Here is a 20,929-nt window from a genome sequence, read left to right on the forward strand (position 1 = left end):
CCAGTATACATATTGAACAAATCAGAGAGACCATCGTATCAACCTCTCACAGAATTAGCATCCCCTGCACCTTGGCACACACACTGCCCCTCTGGACCAAACAAATTCTCTCTTTCCCCCGGATATCCTAAAAATGATTGCTTCCCTCAAACCTACTTCTTACTCTGACGATATAATTCCGGCCTCCGCCATTAAACAATTAATGGGCCCGGCTCTCAATGAACTCCATAGCATCCTCAATGCCTCCCTCGCAGAAGGATCATTCACGGGAACACTCGTAAGACTGGTCTCATACGACCTCTTGAAAAAAACAACCCTAGATCCATACGACCTGGCCAACTACAAGCCCATTACAAACCTCCTGTATAGTGGAAACATCTTGGAAAAAGTTGCTGCTACACAACTACTCACCAGAATCGAACAGCTCTACCTCCTAAATGACTAACAACCATGTTTCTGCCTAAAGTGTAGCATCGAGACTGCCACTATACAGGTGGAGGATGATGCTCTCCAAATCATGGCTCCTCGTCCTCCTTGACCTTTCAGCTGCTTTCCACACATCGACCACTGCATCCTTGTCTCCCTCCTTGCTGACAGGATTGGATTCTTTGGCACTATCCTGAATTGGCTTACCTCCTACCTCTCAGGCAGACATTAGGCTGTCCAGATGAACTTGTTGCTTTCTAACCAACCTCAGGTCTCCTACAGAGTCACCCAAGGTTCCATCCTCTCGCCAATCCTTTTTAACCTTTCCAGGGAGCCTCTGGGAACTCTCCTCAAAGATCCCAATATATCCATTCATCAATACGGAGATGACACTCAGTTGTACATGAGAGTAAACAGTGTGCAGGACATCATTAGTCTCCACTATTACCTAGCCATCATCCAGTCCTCGATGTCGACTGCCTACCTCAAACTAAACCCATCCAAAACAGAATTTGCCCTCATTGGTCCACCCACTAAAAAACAACTTGTTCAACAATGGCCCAATGATATGCGCCTAGAAGGATTTGATCCACAACTCTCAGACTCAGCCCAATCCTTAGGTTTCACCATTGACAGCAGCCTGTCCTTCCAGAAAGACACAGCCAAGAAGGCCAAATAGTCTGGCTCAGAATCTCTACCCTTTGAAAAATCAAACCCTTCATCCTGCCCGAGGACCTCCGGACCGTAGTGCAAACACTTCTGGTCTTGCACATCAATGGACTAAATGCTCTCCTGACAGGGCTCCCGGCTGCTCACTTGGCTCCCCTAAAAGCAGTCCACCACGCTGCAGCACGTTTTATTACAGGAGAACAGACATTTGACCGAATTAGCCCCATCCTACACAAACTACCTTAGCTTCCACTCCAAGCCAGGATAATGTTGAAGACTGCATGTATCATCTACAAAGCAGTCCCGAGTAGCACACCAATGTACCTGGAGGCTAAGCACCTCATATCTGGTGGCACACGCTCCTCGTGCAGCAAATCAACCAACGGGCTTCAATCACAACTCGTCCAAAAGAGAGGACCCGCAAACAATCCTTCTCTTGTCATGCACCCAGCTCCTGGAACTCGATCCTGGTGTCGGATCGGAATGCCCCCACAATTAAAAATGTTTGCAAATCTCTCAAAACATGTCTCTTTCAACAACAGCTGACCAAGGACTAATTCCAATAGATGCGCATTCCGATGCACAGACCTCACAGTACTGCGCTACTGTCAAATGCTGGCTACCCACACTCTGTACAGCTCTCCCCTGCTCTCAAGCTAGGTCCGCGCTTTAAACAATAAAATAAAAATAAAATACATATTCTAGATTGCTGCACTCAGAGCTATTTTCCCCTACAGGATGTAGTGTATTTCTGGTCCTGGATCTAGTTTCTCTACAGGATTGTTGGTTTTGAAAGGCCTTACAATTAGCCATTCCTGATTCATCCCTGGTTGGAAAGACTGACAGGAAGCAATAAACCTTACATAGCAACCTGCCTCTTGGGTGGCACCCAACACAGGCCTTATGTGTTGGGTCTGGTTTTGCACCCCCGGGAACGGGTCAGATAGAGCCATTTCTTGGGATGAAGGATGTGGTGAGCACCACATATCCTCTTCACCCATGCTAGATGGAGACCTTCATGCCTGGTCCCCCTGTGGAAAGTCAGGTGAAAAATGGCAAACATGGGTGTTTTTTGCTAGATACAGCTGAATCATGGCTACAAGGGTTTGAACATTGAAATGGAACGAACGGTTGTTAGGATATCCATAGACACTGGTGCCTCAGAAGTCCAAGAAAAAAGTCAACAGTTTTTTGTATCTTTCGATTTGTAAACTCATAGATGACAATACAAATTCTTGACAAAACAGTTGTTACAAGTGTTCAGTTTGCATGTGTCCATCGAAACCTCCAATTTAATTGTAATGACACAAGTCCATTTCATTATTTTAAGGTTAACTGTGTGAATGGAGGTTGTACACAACAAATAAGAAAGTCTGCATTTTTTAATGGGCCCACTTGACAGTGAAATTAAAAAAAACAAGAGATTGCACCTACCTGTAATGCTGTCTTCCCAATCGTTGTCTGTGCCGATTACAACGGTCCTGAATCTACTCCCTGCCAGAAGGAGACCGTGGTAAGAACATGTCAAATTCAGTCCTCCTATAACCTCTTCCCGCTCCACCCATAAAATGCAACAGAACCTTTCTCCAACAGCCACAAAACAGCCAGTAAAACCAGTTGCTCCCACTATAGCCCCGACAACGGCCAACTGAGGCAAAGGGGGGAAGTAAGGGCAGCGTGGTGGTCACCAGCATAGACAACAGAACTTGGGGATGGAACATCACAATGTATTGTAATTTCTTTGTACCCTTCAATTTTATTTGTCTCTGCTGGTTCCCATCATCTAGAATGTAGAGAAAATAAGTGACACAAAGGTGGACAAACTGTGCTGAGGCAAAAAGCAAATGCTACGTTTGAGCAGAAAAGGTATCCATTATCTGGCATGCCTAAACCTGCACCACTCTGGAATCAGAGTCAAGGATTCAAATCTAGTTAAAGCAGCAGAGGAAGCCTTGAGAACTACTGAAACAAAAGCCTCAATAGGCTGATGGAAGGATACCAGAAAACTGAGCTTTCCCAAATCCTGGCAAAAGGGAACAACGAACGAGCAAGGCCTTCCCAGGGGATTCTGGGTCTCTGTGAAGAAAGTGACGTTCTTCCGGTGTCCAATTAGTGAAGTATTCAAGTATGAACTCTAGAAAGAACTTTGGAACATTCACACCATTGGTTGAGATGGAAGTAATGCACATCCTAGGCCACAAAATCACAGTTGATCCTGAAGAATACATTGTTTTCTGGAACACTGCGTAGATGCTAAATAGAAACATCTTGGATGTGGCTGACCATCTTTGAGGAAGTAATTTCAATTAAGAAATATTCATGAAAATAATGAGATACACTGCACAAAAGATAATGGATTCAAATGTAGGTTTTATCACCACGACTAAATTTAGGTCTCAAATTCATATGGGAATAGGACTGCCGATAGGAGAAAACAGCGGATTCAAGAATTATAGAAAACAACAGATGCAAGAATTTCATAAAATAATTACCCGCAGATAAAGAAGAGAAATACCCTTTATACATCTTTTCCTGCTAAACAAAAATGAATCTTTTTTAAATTTAGAACTCAAAGTAACCAAATGCTAATTGCTGTAAAGATGCAAAGAATCCTAAAGGAAAGGGAAATAAAGACGTGCGAGTATAAGAAGCTATTCCATTTTTAACCCCGGGCATCTCGCAAAGGTGCATTCTGGCGTCACCCAATAAATTCAACTCTTTATAAATTGCCCTTTGGGGGTTGGTCCACTAGCTGAGAGTTCTATGCTGCAGATGCAGAGCTCTCGCCTCCATTTTAGACAGTAGAGTTCAGATATAGGAAGTTCTGTTGGGGACCCAGTGGACACGATGCAGACGTTTAACGACTAGACCCGACCCAGCAAGAATCAGACTATCTCATGGCTTGTGTCTGCTGGGTCCTGGCCCACTTGGATACTCTAGAGTCATCCCCTCTGCTGTTGCTGGAGAAAGGCATCTATGATCATCATGGAACCATGAAGGTGCAAATTCGAATCGCACCTGGAAACACAGATACCAGCTTTTGGGCTCTCACAAGATCCAAGGTTCTGATCCAGAATACCTCCACTTGGAGAGGCTTGTGCCGTACAACTTTGGTCATCATATTCTACAACTTGAAGTCGAGCATATGGATTCACCCAAGATTCCAGTGCCATATTTGACAGAAGAATTGTCTCACTGTACAAAAGGCAATACGTGAATGACCATGGCCGATTGGGGTCCTTTCATTATAGGAGTGAATTAGTCTCTTTTAAAGACATTGTGATGGGACTGCACCGAATGATAAACTCCTGGGGCAACGTGCTCTATGGAAACCATTTAAACAGCTTCAGTTCAAACTTTCCAGCGGTACCCTTTAAAGTGAGAGAAGGGCACGGTACTCCAGAGACAAAGAAAAACATTGTAAGGAGATTTGGTGCTCTCAAAACATCCAGTGGAGCATGAATTCATAAAAGGAAATCTCTATTCTAGAATAAAATTAATCACTTTCCAAAATAGTAGCAAAAAGATACCCAACAGGTCTGCTCTCTGTATATAGCTTTTAATAAACCGCCCAGTCGGTAAAGTAACACTCTCATTCTGTGACTTCTGCAATTACTGTGCACTTTGACAAGAGAGATGAATTGTAAGATCAAGGATAAGTATCCTCAAACCTGTTGACCACCAGAAAGCACAGGTTTTCTGTGTGAGCAGACCCTATAGTAATTACAACTATATGGATCCAGGTGATTGCCACCAAAAATGACATTTTCTCTTACGCTCAGATAAAGTGACAATCGTGAACCTTACCTTCTATGACAGAAAGTTGAAGCCCTTACATTGATTTTGGGGCTGATTTCTGGATGTTCTATAGCATCAGACGTTGATGAAAAGGAGGCCCTGACTACAAGAGTTCATTTCAACTGCTCCTGGCAGTAAATGTGACCTTCTCCAAATGGAGAACATGCAATGGAAAGAGGTTTGATCTTTTTCATGGGCAAATATTCTACAGAAACTAGCAGGCTCAACCCTTCTCTATAAATGAAATAGCCCATTGATTAACCTTTCTTAAAAAGTGCGGGAACATGGGGGTTGTTGGGGAATAGCAATGCTATAAGTGAGACATGTTGGTAGAAGACAAGGGAACGCTGGCCACCTATCCGGCATTCTGAAGATACCTGGACTCATAATTAGGATTCTGAGCGAATGGTCTCCAGGTTAAGGCATCTGCTACAATGTCCTTTGAAAGAAAAACTTTCTTGGAGACTGACAACGGAAAACGGTGTGCCATATCATTCTGACAAATTATCTTAGAGATAAATGCAAGTTTTAAAAAGGTTTAGGTGCTGACAAATGCGCATTGTGAGGACTGTGCTGGATCTCAGGGTTCCAAGTAAAGGCCCTGAACTTGGTATGTCTCATAAGGGTACGTGCTTGATCCACACTTTAATAACAATGCCAGGATTTCAGTGCCCTCATCCAGACTGCAAACCAACTCCACTGGAGAAGGGGAGACAGTAATTCTGGCATGCCATACAGGGAAGAGCACCTAAGGGACGTTGTCAATGGCTACTACTGCCCTAAGATTACCCATCCAGAAGAGTTCACTTCCTGCTGAGTAAGTGTGCCTGCGATTCAGCTTCAGCTTCTTAGGTTTCTTGCTTAACTGAGCTCCAGAGAACACCATGGCCTGCATGAGTCAATCGAAGTGTACAGTAATATGTATTGAAATGTAAAACATATACAGAGCACCATGGGGACCTGTCCCACTGACAGGTTGCAACGAACTATGCTTATGCCAAAGTTCTGGTAAAGGTTTTGACAGTATCTTTTTCTTTGAGCATTTGCTCACCTAAAGGGTTGCAGTCAAGAGGGATTCTTATGCCATTTTCCTCATTTAATGCAGTATTCTCATCCACTCCACTCAAGATATCCCTTCTGCCCTCGTAACAAAATGTCACTCTTAGGCTTTCCGTAGACAAGAGAAAACTGCTTACCCCTCAATACATTAGAGATGGGAAAGACTATCCCGAAAAGGTGTTCGGTCTGTACAAAGTGCAAGTCGGTCCTTCACATACTCTTGTTGGTACCACACTCATAGTAAATCTGACAATGGTATAGGCACCACAGGACCTTGCTAGCTACTATGGTCCCCTATTAAGGGTGATAAGAGGCGTGTGCAAGGAGATACCATCTTGAACAGAATTCACTACTTAGTCTAGAGTCAGGATCTTCCTCCACATCGGTGGGAACAAGAGAGGCATTTGCCTCACACCACGGCTTTTGAGAGAGGCAGCATCCTACATATCATGTTAACCTAGGGGCTTGTCCTTCTGGATAAGCCAGAAGCCCTGACCACTAGGAGGTCTTTCTCAAACGGAAAGGAGAGGCCTCCTTACCTTTCTTCAGTGACATCGTTGGTTTGCGCTGGTCTGAAAGTCAGTGACATCACAGCACAGAACAGAACTGCCATTCACCGATGGTGATGAAGTTTCAAGCAATCCAGGTAAATGTCATAAGAATAATGTGTTGTCCATTGCTTGAGACACGGATCTCAGTTGTTAAAAAGTAATTTCTTGTTGGTTTCATGGTCACCATAGTGCCAGAAAAGAAACTAACGACTGTGAATAGAAAGCAGGTACGGCCAGCTTTGAGGAAAAGCACTACCCAAAAAGAATTCTGAAAAATGTCCTAGCTTCTTGAACACTGAACCACACCTACGAACAGCTTTAAAAGAGAAGAAAAAGAACGTAATATAATTGATACGTTTTGAGATGTGTATCGCAAAACATGCTGCTCAAGTGACTGTCAACCACTGCAGCAGCATTAGTATTAGTAACTACTGACCACGGTGATGTGACTTTCATGATTTAAAGTAAAGATGTACAAAGACATGCCAAAAAAAGCAAGAATTGTCTTAACAACTGTTTGCGTCAATTGATGAACATAAGAGAGAAAGCGATCAAGGTCCCTCTCTTGGGCGTTGGTAAAAAGAACTGGTTTCACTGGCTTTGTGGTGAGCGGCTCAGTAGATCTATGAGGGGAGCAGAGGAATGTGATAATAGGGAATAACTTAATTTAAGTGGGGTTCGTATCTGTATCCCCTCCTTGTGGCAGAGAAAGTTGTATTTATTCACACAGAGTGTGTTATGGAATACATTCAACACAGTGGGAACCAGCACAGACATTACAGTGAAGAAAACAGTGACCACCAATAAGTGCAATGACAATCTTTCCTGTCAGGGGGCGTGCTAGCTTGACACTGCAACAAGAGTTTACCCTCTGTGCAGTTCTGGTTGACAGGCCCATGGCATGCTCTACAATTTTGGGTGACATACTGAAAACATTTAGTCTGGTTGGTAATATCAAACACTAAGATGTTGTCAAACACTCAGACAGCACGTACAACATTACGAAACAATGAATTTGAAACTCACAGTCGGATTGCCTGAGAGCAGGTCTGTTTCCATTATAATCTCCCAGAAGCTTCATCTCTAAAATATAAAAGACAGATCCCTAATCTCAAAATCAGAGCATAAACCCCAGAAAGGACTTCATATTTGCAAAACCAGACTGTCCACAAGGAAGTTAGCATGCACTGCCCCGCCGGACCTCGCCGGGAGTCCAGGCCAAATTCCTTGACTCTTTAATGCTTCAGTACGTTTCTTCTGCCCCAAAATCATTTCCGTTTATGTCTTTCATGAACAGTCATATGCACGGATTCCAGCTTTAGACACCGGGAAATCTACTAATGTCAAGAAAGTACGTGCTACGCCAACTGTTCAACGAAGAAATAAAGGGGTACACACAAGAGAAAACACATGTATGCAATGCCTTCTGACAAGGTTTGTTCAGGCAAAAATATTGCAACATACAATCCTTTTCTAAGTTCCATGCCCTGCAGGGTCCTTCTAAACATTCACCTGCCCAAGCTGGGCCCGCAGAAGCTCTTACCACCCCGAAAGCACTCCAAAATAACATCATAACTGTGTGTGCCGACTGACAAGGGGCCACTTAGCCATCCATACTGAACCATGAGAGCCAGTGCTTGCAGGAAAGGAACATAACACAGGATAGTAGAGAGATTACAGGAGTTTACTGTTCCAAAATGTCAAGCATATTGCACTATGACAAAGCAGTATTCATTGGGAGATTGAGCAAGTATGTAGTTCATTCACTTCAATGTTGATCTCCTAGTTGAAACACAGTTGAGGCCCTCCCCGAGCTACATAGAGACAGAAAACATTAGAAAAGTGCTATCTCATCATAGGTGACTTTCCCACATTTGCAAGAGGGACAAGACTGCACCTGGATCAGTGAATTTCAGTATTTTGTAGCTCTTTCACAATCACACGTGAGATTAAAAACATTTCAGCACACTTTAAATATACATTTATCCAACGTGCATGCATTCAAAATGAGGATTAAATTATCAAGGCACGCCAAAGGTATGGACACGAAATGACACAATACTGTAAAGCATTCCTTAAAACGGTCAAAAATCAAAGGAGAACAATCAAATGCTATCATTTGAAATGCGTTAATCCAATCTAATCGTTGTGGACTTGGCGACAGTGTACCATACAGTGAACCACACCATACTACTCGACCATCCAAGATGGTCCTTTGGCAGAACGGCTGTTGACTGGCAAAACCTCTTTCAGGACAGAGAATTGAAAGTCTAGTCAACTGCTATCCTTGACAGTGGTGTTCCCCAAGGTGCAGCTCTTTCTTGCGGCTTTGAAATGCATACTTACCTCCTTAAAGCTGCTTGCTGACCTTATTGCTGCTATTTCCCCCATGTCTTGCAAAGGTATGCCTTTAAACCCGGTGGCCCCACTTAGGACCAACCCTACAGGTATCTCATGCTGAGTTTCTTCTGATTCACAGTAGTGTGTGTATCAATACAGCAAAAACTGATATTCTTCACGTTGGTTCTTGCACACTTCTTCCTCACCATTTGGATCACCTACTGCTATTGGGACCTTCCCCATCCTGATATCTGTTGGCTTTGATGACTTACTCTCCTTTGCCCCACATGCCTAAGACTGTACTAAAAACGAATGCCTTCACTTGGGGTTGTCCACAGGCCTTACACAACAACTGCAAGTCATCCAGAATAAGACGGCAAGGCTTACCCTGGGTCCAGATCACGCTGACACTCAATTCCCTTCATTGGCTACCTGTGGACAGACACATCCACCCAGCCTACTGGTAAAGCCTGCACACCGAATCTCCTCAGAAGCTGGAAGCCACCATCTTCCCTTCCAGGCAGCAGAAACAGGTAAGTACTTCTGTGCCCCCGCCAATTCCACCTCCCCCAACAGCCAGTGTTCCAGCACGTCCACGCCGTGGAAAGGAATGCCAAGGAAAGGGAGAAGGGACTCTTGGTAGTTCCCTTCTCATTTGTCCGTGCGGTGATCTTGTTTTGTACTTTTTTTAGTTGAGAAATGGAAACTACGCTGTTAATCAACTTAAAAAAATATATATACATCAGCACTCCGGAAAGGCATGCCAGGATGCTAATAGCAATAAACCCCCCCAGGTGTGGGCATTACTGGGTCTGGTAATACCCCTGGGCTCCCATGAAGGCCGGAGCAAAGGGCACCCTGCCCGTCTGGTTTTATTGCTTAATGATTTGTTTCGGAAAACTCACTGGCACATTAACTGTTTTGCCATTAGTTAAGGGACTGGGCACGTCTTCAGACAAACCATGTATTAATGGCGGACGGGGGAGGCACTCCACCATGTCAATGGTGTTAGAAGTGGGTCCTCACAAAATGACAATAGAACCTTTTCTTGAATCTTATCAGCAGCTCAGCAGCCAATAAGGCACCTCCTTCTAATTGAAATCAACACTTTAATCCAGTTGCCTGCTTCTAAATGACATTATAACTTCAGCTGCTAATGATGTTTGGCACTAATTGCAATCACATTTTCAGTGAACATTCGGGCACAATGTTAAAACCATAGCTTTTTACAACAAAACCCCATTTCCTTTTTTGGAACAGGTTCAGTAAAAAGGAGTGCTGTCCTTTTAAAAATAGCGACAACATGCTTACATGTATGCCAAGTCGGTACTGATACAACTGCTACTGCATGTTTAATTTGAATTTACAAATCTTTTTCATCACATCTTGCTGAAAAAATGAGTACTGGGTTTGCAACTGGCCTAGGTAGACCCTGGCGTATGAACTTGAGAACTCGGAGGAGACGTTGAGCCTCTGCTGTCTCCATTCCTGTACAGAGATTGTCTATTGCCGGGTTCTCAAAGTTCGCTTAAGCCATAGCCAGTCCGTGTTTTCAGCATATCACGTGAAACACATTTCATGTTGAAGAATTCAAATGGGAGTTATTTGCATGGTCAGTGGTTATCCCAAAATCCTGGTGCGGTTGGGGCTCTCGAAGACCGGACTTGGAGGCCCCTAGCTTATTCCTTCTGGTGCAATTGGAAATGAACGAGAAGTGAACCCCTAAATGAGGCATGAGGGATCTTCTGCGCACTGTGCTGCTAGGCTTGAAGTGCAGTTATGCCATGCTGGTGTCTACGGCTGTCTGAGTGTTGAGCATTCCCTGTTTACAGTGAAAGTGGATCGAAGTGTGCTGTGCCTCTGTTGGTGAAAGTCCTGCTATTGTTGTAGCGGTGCAGGCCCAGGATCCTGCGGAAAGGACTGTGGGGCAACTGCAGCACCGGGGAGGTCCAGCTAGAGCAGAGTGATGTTAAAGGCGGAATGTGGACTCCAGCACTCATGAGAGGGGCCGAGCGCTGTGCTGACGCGGCCCATTTGCAGGCCCGATCATGCAGACTAGGCTAGGGAGCCATTGTTCTTGCCAATAAAGCCCCTGAATGCACTCCTGAGGAACTCTTAAATTGAGAGCCAGCTGACTTGGCACCATTCGAGTGAGGAATTGCATGCTGACCCAGGAGCAAGCATTAGCCATGCCTTCCAACACCAGCAGAGAATCTGCAGAGGTGAAGACAGCGATCTGAAGGCCATCCACAGTAGGGGGCAATGCCAAATTCCGTCTGGCACCGTCTCATCGCATGCTGCCCGCCCCGGTCACTCAGTCCAGCGGGATTCAAAGCCAGGGAATGCCAACTCGCTGCTCCAAACAAATCCAGGAAGCAAGCGAGCAGTCGTGCAAGTGATACTGCACCGGTCAGGTCAGGAAATAGACTCAGCACGTAGGGCAGAAGGTGCTTTGAGGGCCAATGAGGAGGCGTGCCCATCACAGACATGCCAAGTGACCTGCGCTATGCAGCCAAGGGACTACTGCACAATGGAAGCTATTCTAAGTGACCAACCAGAGGCAGGGGGCATGAAGTAACTTGGATGTGAACTGTTAGAGTCCAGGGGTTACTTGCCAGCTGGGTGGTGATTGGCTCGTCTCGTACTACTAGTCAATTTGCATTTTGTTGAAGAACAGGATTGTGGATGCACCATGTTTTCTTGGGGCTATAGCGTGGTTTCTAACCAGGAAAGGACGTGGAATATGGCTGAAGTCAGCTGCGCTTCACCAGTCCCCCTGCTTTGCCTTTTTCCATTGCAGGGGACTCAGAGTTTTAAGGAAACATACACACGAGAAACACCATAGAAACAAGCATTGGTTATGCCAACAGTTTAGGCTTTTGTGTAGGCTTGGGAAAGGCACTTGACAGATACTGCGTAGTTGTATTAACTGGCCATTGATGGTAGCAGGTGCAAAATGGTACTGGTAACCCGTGCATCTAATATCAGTGCCTGTCAAATGCCTAAAACCTATACACAAGCCAATACTATTGGTTTGCCAATGCATGTTTCTAACAGGGCTTCAGTGAAGGACACCCATAGTGCTTATAAATCGAGTGGCTGAAGGCAAACCTGTTTAAGATATTTTTATTACACAAGCAGCAGGTTTACTACTCCAATTAAGTCATTAACTATCAGAAGACTGCTTTGAAAAAAAGACTGGCAGCCACTTCCAGTGCAAAGTTTGATGGCAAGGCTTAATTAAAGCGAGCTCAAAGAGTTCCCAGGAGGAGGTGTTTTGGGTGGGGATGGGCAGGAACTGGGTGTGAAGGGCCATAGGGATTTGTAAGGCAGTGGGCAGTCAATGGATAGGTACATAACCAAACAACACGTAAAAGCTGTGTGTTCCTCCTCATATGCCGTTTCTCCCTATCTGTTCTCTAATGGTATAGTTTAAGCTTATAGGTGGTGCTAAGAGCCAAACTAAAAAGGCGTGGTTCAGCGCCAATAGACCAGCAAGTCAGATGAAGTGGGACAGTTAGCGTTCAACCAGAGATATTCAAGCCTGGGGAACAATGCACAAGAGTGTGTAAGGACACAACCATGGGACGATCCGTTATCACAATGCCAATAAAAGGGATGCGCCGTGGCCAAGTAAAACCTTTGAAGCCAGTGGTAAAGTTACTACCACTGAAGCTTATCACAATTGATTCACAGAGCACCACTGAAACGTCATACAGTGGACTGAATAGGGCGTCTACATTCATACTGAGCTGCACACTCTGTGGCTAGTCCAATGGATGATGTAGTGATCTTGTCTTGGGTGCAACATTCTTATACAATGTATCTTTGAGGTCTGCTGTATGCCCAGAAAAATGAACCCATATTCCATATACGACGCAGGACTCATTTGTAGCAGTGACACTATTCTTGTTGACTGGGTGCAATTAACCCTTACACAGGGTATGCTGTACAGCTTTCACATAAAGGGTACAATAAATCATTATGTAATGTAGAAGCAGAAGTCTTTTATAGTTCACAATGCACTCGAATACACATTATTAACAGAAGGGATCTTGTACATTAGGCACAAGACATCCTTATACGATGGAGATCTAGGGCTCTTTTATACCAGCACTTCTCTTATACACATTATGCAGTAGGGCTATTGTACAGTGGGCACAAGACATCCTTATACAATGGAGATAAAGGGCTCTTTATACTGGACACTACTCATATACACATTATGCACAGGAGAGATCTTCAAGAGTGGGCACAACACATCCTTATACAATGGAGATCTGGGGCTCTTTTATACCAGCACTTCTCTTATACACATTATGCACAGGAGAGATCTTCAAGAGTGGGCACAAGACATCCTTATACAATGGAGATAAAGGGCTCTTTATACTGGACACTACTCATATACACATTATGCACAGGAGAGATCTTCAAGAGTGGGCACAACACATCCTTATACAATGGAGATCTGGGGCTCTTTTATACCAGGCACTTCTCTTATACACATTATGCAGTAGGGCTATTGTACAGTGGGCACAAGACATCCTTATACAATGGAGATAAAGGGCTCTTTATACTGGACACTACTCATATACACATTATGCACAGGAGGGGTCTTCAAGAGTGGGCACAAGACATCCTTATACAATGGAGATCTGGGGCTCTTTTATACTGGGCACTCCTCGCATACACATTATGCAGTAGGGCTATTGTACACTGGGCACCACACAGCCTTAACATTGGAGATGTAGTACTCTTTCATACTGGACACTACTCTAATATGCATTGCGCTCTAGGGTTTGTGTACACTGCGCACAACAACCCCTTATACAATGGAGATAAGGGGCTCTTTATACTGGGCACTACTCGTATTCACATTATGCTGCAGGGTCTTCTACGCTGGGCATAGCAAACCTTTATACAATGGATATGTAGGGGTATTTTATATTGAACGCTACTCTAATACACCTTATGTTGTAGTGTTCTGAAACGGAGAGCACAATTCAGATTCAGGGATTGTTGTATTCGACGCAATAATAACACGCTAGCCTGCAGGGCTCTTGTACGCAGGGCGCAGCACACCCATATACAATGTAGATGCAGGGATCTTTTACACGAGACGCAATGCTCTTAATAAACTTTATGCTGTAGGGCTTTTGCAATCTGTGATGTGCCGCTCGTATGCTAAGATCACGATAGGCGCGTATATAATGAATGCTGTAGGTGTCTAATTCATCAGCATCACTGTAATGATTTCAGACAAGGCAGTACTGAGCGAGACACACTGTGCACTGCGCAGTGCTACTGGGATGCAGATTCTTGTGTGTACATTAGGAGGCACAGTGGGCCCAGTTACAATGTGCGTTGTAAGGCTGTCGACCCAAAAGGCTCTGGGGGGCGTTCCTTATTGTAGGAATTTAGCCATATAGTGCTGTCAACACTAGAATCCAGTTTTAGAGGGCTTGGTAACTGATGCTACTTATCACTGCCATTATTACCTAGAATGTAGTACTCAATTTATTGACCCGAAGCAGTCGGGGTGAAGGCCGTAGTCGGCCGACCGGGGTGTTGGATCCATGACACGCAGCATCATTCTGCCCCCAAGGCCAGTGTGTTGTGCCTGGACAATCCTCCTGGATAATGAGGAAGCCGATCAGTTTGAACCGCCCTTTTCTGCACGTTCTTAATGTTATCAGGTGCACTCGTTGTCAGATGGAAGCAGAGCATCTCATAACCTTGTAAGCAACCCTTGCCACACTACCAGAAGCACAACTGTCACGGTGACCATTTGGGAATTTAACAGGAAAGGATGGCTGGGTTGACATTATTTATAGAAGAAGGGGGAGTGATTGTTGAGTATGGCTTTTCTTGACGGAAATGCTGAACTCTCAGTCACAGAACAATTGAGGGCTTGGCAAATGGACAACTACTGGGTTGGACGTCTTCCAGGCCACCTCATGAAATGCCCTCTCTTCTGATTGGTGCACTACTGTTTGACATGTCTCATATCCAAAGGCGGATGATCCCATTACTGAGAAGAGGACTAACCACATTTCTATCAATAAAGTGGGAATGCCAGGTAATACGCTTAATACTCACAGGAAATTCAGAACTGATGACCGGATGTCATCTCACCTGAGCGGTGTGACCGTACGCCTGGTGCTAAAGTCAACTAACAGCTCGCACTGCAAAGTGACCACAAGGTGACAAGTTGCTGCTTTAAAGACTAAGGGCCCGATTCATGGAACGGTGTGACCGTACTCCTGGTACTAAAGTCAACTGACAGCTCGCACTGCAAAGTGACCACAAGGTGACAAGTTGCTGCTTTAAAGACTAAGGGCCCGATTCATGGAACGGTGTGACCGTACTCCTGGTACTAAAGTCAACTGACAGCTCGCACTGCAAAGTGACCACAAGGTGACAAGTTGCTGCTTTAAAGACTAAGGGCCCGATTCATGAAAAAGTGTGGACTTATCCCACAAGGGCCACGCACCACGAAGGACACTGCGCAACCCTTTACGCCCAGAATAAAAATGCGCAATCTGCAAATTCATAGAATTGTTTGCGCAAAGTAATTCCGTACGCTAGTCGTGTCCAGAACGCCCCTGACACGTACCCACGCAAATCAAAAACAGCCAGAACAGCCACCTTTGCATGCTCCCCCGGGCGCCATTAGATGCACCCTTTCAACAGTGCATGGGGTCCCATACAAGCAGGCCTGCATCTCAGGAACCCAGAGCGGGGTCCCTCACAACTGTTACCTGCACCCGACAACATGCATACGATACTTCATAACTCGGATAAAACTTGGAAAATATGCATGCGAACTCCCGTAAACCAGTCCTGCACCCCGCTATACTGCATACACACACCCCTAAGTTAGATCGGAACTATTGCTGCGTACACGCACCACGAAATCCGACACTCGATCTTACCTCTGCACTGTAAATCCTATGCGCAAGTCTCTATATGCCTGCCTTCGGGTGGCGGATAGTATGAGAGCTTTACGTGACGATTTCCCCGCCAAGAGGTTGCACGGTCGACTCCATTAATGTGTATCGTTCCCCGCAATAGTGGCGTGCAATGGACTGTCTGCAGGCTGCCCCTCATAACGCCCACATTTTCCCTTCTTCGTCCTCATTTTTTGAGTTCCGCCCCCTTCCCTGGCCTCTGCGGAAAGCCACGCCCATGCTCTGCATGGAGTCTCGCGCAAGGCACTCGGCTGCTCGCACAGACGTGCTTAGCCTGCGCGAAGTCCCTGCAAAGTACCAATAAGTGGATTCCATGAATCGACAAACGGGATTTCGCACACAGTTGGCGCGCAAAGTCCCTATTTTCTACACAGATAATTCCATGAATCAGGCCCTAAGTAAACACGTTCCAGTGATAAATGGCTGGAATGATGAAGAATGAAAGGAAAAGCGGTCCAGCTGATCATTTTGGAAGCCACAACAAGGGCAGTAAAAAATCGCCAAGGGTCACCAATCTAACAAGAAGATATAGGGCCTCATTACACGGTAGGCGGTAAACCATGGCGCTATTAGCGCCATGGTTCATGCTGGTAATTTACCGGTACCGCCTTGGAGGAAAGGGGAATTACCGCCCTATTCCAAGGTTGGGAAGGCGGTAATTTTTCCTTCCTCCATTGCCCTTCCCCATTCCCATTTTTGCCCCATAGGGCATAATGGGAATGGGGAAGGCGCTAATTACGGTACCGCAAATTGCGGTACCGTAATTAGCTCCCTGGTCGCTTTGCGGGTTGGATTTTTAACGCCTGCAAAAAGCAGGCGTTAAATTCCCCAAACCGCAAAGGGACCTCGTAGTAAGGCGGTAAGGATTTACCGGTACTGGTAAAATACCGGAACCGGTAAACCCTTACCGCCTACCGTGTAATGAGGCCCATAGTCTTGAAATCATAGAAACAAAGAAAACACTAAGGGAAAAGTATCAGATCTAGAAAATGCACACTTTGTGGGGCGTGTCTTTACGATACCAAACATTATTGCTATCAATGATTTTTCCTTTGGTTAACAATTATATTAACACAAGCATTAAGATGAAAAAAGTTTCCAAGGAGATACTATTGTTTGAAAGATTGAGAACAAATGCCTCTGAAAAAAAGAAATCTGCCTTTGCCGTGAACGATTGCTTAATGCAAAGGGTGCTATAAGAGAAGAAGGCACTGAAAACCGTATTATTTATGGAATTCAGTCTTGCTTAATAGTCTGTTTCAAAATAGAGAGGGACGGGGGTATTTTGCAGCCAGGACAGACGTCACAACAAGCAAGTCATAGCAATTCAGAAGAGGTAGGGATAAAGTGTGGAGGAAAAAAGTCAAAAAAGAGAATTGACTATGCAAGACCCTTAAACAATTCTAAAATGCTACATGCATGTAAAGGAAGCGCAAAAACGTGGTCAAACTGGAATCATAGACTTTTCTGTGTAACGTACCGGAACAAGGCGGCTCTTTCTTCTGCTGAAACCGATACAATGAGGTCCATTTTTGTAACTGGGCAATAACTGTCGCCATTCCTTTTTGTAAACAGTTGCACTCCACTGAAAGGGATTTACGTCTCCTACACTTGAAAATAAACAGCGGGCCATCCACTCCCCACTTGCTTCCCCATGATAAGTGGATAATGAGAGAAATTGGTCTCGGGCGTTGCTGCTGGAAGCATATAGGCATGAAGAGATTGCTCTGCTCCAAATGTCTCGAATTTAAAAACTAATTGAGCACTCATTTTATTTAATACGGAGGAGCCAGGAGGCTTCAATACACGTTAATCTGTGAATATTATATTACTCAGAAAAAATACAGTAAATGAGAACCGGCCGAGAATATGTGGAAACCCCAACGGGGGGATTTGAAATTAGAATTGTGAGTAGTCTGTTTGATGCCCTTATGTGCATTTGTGGACACAATCTACAGAGACACACGTGCCTAGAACAAGAAAAGTGCACAGAAGCACAACAGTTTCCAACCCTACATATTCTACTGCTGTCAGCATCAGTCAGCGACAGAACCAAGAGGAACCACAAAGCCCTACTATTCATGGCACCCAGAGGAGGGGAATAGCCAAGCACCACGTACCACAAGGAATCCAGCAGCAACCAATAAGAGGCAGAGAATCCCATACACTGCGGGGAAGACCCTCAAACAGTTCTAGTGAAAGACCTGCAGCATCAGTGAGATTCGGAACAAAGGAAACCACAACTCCTAGTTTAATCGGTCTGGGGAGAGAGATCCCCAAACATCACAAAACAGACCCGAAACTCTCCTATTCTAAGAAACCCAGCACCACGCAGGGAAAGAGGACCACCAAATACTAAGAGATGGAACATCAAATTCTTCTTAGCTAAGTACCACTAATAGTTGGTTTGAGAGAATCACTTAAAACAAGAAGGAACTTGAATCCTACAACCTAATGTGCTACAAAGCGAAAGTCCAGCAGACGGCATTAGAAAGAACCTCAAAACCCTCCTATTCTAATGTGGCAACCAGCAATCAAAATGGAGGCTCGCCAAACCTCATCAGGAAGGAACAGCTAACCTGGTTCTTTTTGAGGAGCCCAGTATTGTTAGCACTGATCCCCAGGCAGAGTCTATGAACCCAGTCACCATGTGGACGTCAAAGACCACCACAGACTGCCTTGGGGCCACCCAGAGACAAATCCAGGGGATGAAGTGCATAGACACAAAAGTATTCTTTCACTATATTCATGCCTTAAATAACAAGGTCACATGTTTCACAGCGCGTCCATCTCGATGAACTGCCCATGGTGCTCAGTCACTGAAGACTTTTCTCACGAGCCTTGTGAGATAACATTGTCCTTGCATTCAAGAAAGTCTGTACTCTGCAGGCCTCATGCAAGTGTGCATATGCCCTGTCTGTGCTTGGGGCACATTCCTGGCACTCGTTTCTCTTTCTGAAATATTTGCTACTTGGAAACTCCTGGTTAGTGCATTCCTGAAAAATGCAATTATCTCGAGTGCAATGTCATGTCTCTTAGTCGGTCTCTACACTAGAAGAGATTCCCCCGATCTGATATCAAAGTGGCAGCATCCAAGTGTCCAATGAGAGAATACAAGCAATTCACATCATTCCACTTTACTTTTAAAAACGTACACCTCTAAATTGTGGTGCAAAATGTATTAAACATTTTTATTGCAGAGGGATAGTTATTGGGAACGTGAACACATAAATGGACTATGTGAAGTGCTTTGCCTAGAACCCCTATGCAGGAAGCAGCACCCTGTCCTTTTACGGCAAGCCCTGCCCTTTCAAGTCCAGTTTTGTATAATTTGGCGTGTTTGCCTTTAAAACGTATCTCTTTGCTCTTCACAACTTGAAAACACTCCCCCCTAGTAAACTCTTGACCAGCGGGATGAGCCGGAGTATGTTAACTTCCTTTATTGACAAGTCCGGTGGCTCAGTGAATTAAGCATTCATTAGATCTGAGAAGGTTAACTCCCTTTATTGATGGGTCTGATAGCTCAGTGAGTTAAGCATGCATTAGAACTGAGTAGGCTAACTTCCTTTATTGATGAGTCTGATGGCTCAGTGAGTTAAGCATTCATTAGACCTGAGTAGGCTAACGTCCTTTATTGATGAGTCTGATAGCTCAGTGAGTCAAGCATTCATTAGACCTGAGTAGACATGAGTAGGCTAGCTTCCTTTATTGATGAGTCTGATAGCTCAATGAGTTAAGCATTCATTAGACCTGAGTAGGCTAACTTTCTTTATTGACGAGTCTGGTGGCTTAGTGAGTTAAGCATTCATTAGACCTGAGTAGGCTCAATTCCTTTATTGACAAGTCCCGTGGCTCAGTGATTTAAGCATTCATTAGACCTGTTTAGACTCACTTCCTTTATTGATGAGTCCGGTGGCTCAGTGATTTAAGCATTCATTAGACCTGTGTAGGCTCACTTCCTTTATTGATGAGTCCTGTGGCTCAGTGATTTAAGCATTCATTAGACCTGTGTAAGATCACTTCCTTTATTGATGAGTCTGATACCACAGTGATTTAAGCATTCATTAGACCTGTGTAGGCTCACTTCCTTTATTGATGAGTCCGGTGGCTCAGTGATTTAAGCATTCATTAGACCTGCGTAGGCTCACTTCCTTTATTGATGAGTCCGGTGGTTCAGTGATTTAAGCATTCATTAGACCTGTGTTGGGTCACTTCCTTTATTGATGCGTCCGATACCACAGTGATTTAAGCATTCATTAGACCTGTGTAGGCTCACTTCCTTTATTGGTGAGTCCAGTGGCTCAGTGATTTAAGCATTCATTAGACCTGTGTAGGCTCACTTCCTTTATTGATGTGTCTGATACCACAGTGATTTAAGCATTCATTATACCTGTGTAGGCTCACTTCCTTTATTGATGAGTCCGGTGGCTCAGTGATTTAAGCATTCATTAGACCTGTGTAGGCTCACTTCCTTTATTGATGAGTCTGATACCACAGTGATTTAAGCATTCATTAAACCTGTGTAGGCTCACTTCCTTTATTGATGAGTCCGGTGGCTCAGTGATTTAAGCATTCATTAGACCTGTGTAGACTCACTTCCTTTATTGATGAGTCCGGTGGCTCAGTGATTTAAGCATTCATTAGACCTGTGTAGACTCACTTCCTTTATTGATGAGTCTGATACCACAGTGATTTAAGCATTTATTAGACCTGTGTAGACTCACTTCCTTTATTGTTGAGTCTGATACCACAGTGATTTAAGCATTCATTAGACCTGTGTAGGCTCACTTCCTTTATTGATGAGTCCGGTGGCTCAGTGATTTAAGCATTCATTAGACCTGTGTAGGCTCACTTCCTTTATTGATGAGTCCGGTGGCTCAGTGATTTAAGCATTCATTAGACCTGTGTAGGCTCACTTCCTTTATTGATGAGTCTGATAGCTCAGTGATTTAAGCATTCATTAGACCTGTGTAGGCTCACTTCCTTTATTGATGAGTCCGGTGGCTCAGTGATTTAAGCATTCATTAGACCTGTGTAGGCTCACTTCCTTTATTGATGAGTCCGGTGGCTCAGTGATTTAAGCATTCATTAGACCTGTGTAGGCTCACTTCCTTT

At 44.6% G+C, this 20,929-nt stretch overlaps 1 protein-coding gene across 19 annotated transcripts in view; it reads right to left on the reverse strand.

Annotated features, from left to right (window-relative positions):
- Nucleotides 1-20,929, reverse strand: part of MEIS2 (Meis homeobox 2) — a 338,667-nt gene that overhangs the window by 224,402 nt on the left and 93,336 nt on the right. For 7 of the 19 annotated variants that reach the window (XM_069638539.1, XM_069638547.1, XM_069638537.1 and 4 more), the window contains exon 8: nucleotides 7,530-7,586. The exons of 6 other annotated variants lie outside the window; for them this stretch is intronic. In XM_069638539.1, coding sequence (XP_069494640.1) covers nucleotides 7,530-7,586 — 57 coding nt within the window. Of the gene's footprint in view, nucleotides 1-2,529; nucleotides 2,590-7,529; nucleotides 7,587-20,929 lie in introns of all 19 variants that reach the window. 6 more of the 19 variants (XM_069638545.1, XM_069638536.1, XM_069638535.1 and 3 more) reach the window with 1 other exon arrangement.

Source organism: Ambystoma mexicanum, chromosome 14, assembly GCF_040938575.1.
Source record: "Ambystoma mexicanum isolate Mex_15411 chromosome 14, UKY_AmexF1_1, whole genome shotgun sequence".
Classification (NCBI taxonomy): Eukaryota; Metazoa; Chordata; class Amphibia; order Caudata; family Ambystomatidae; genus Ambystoma; species Ambystoma mexicanum.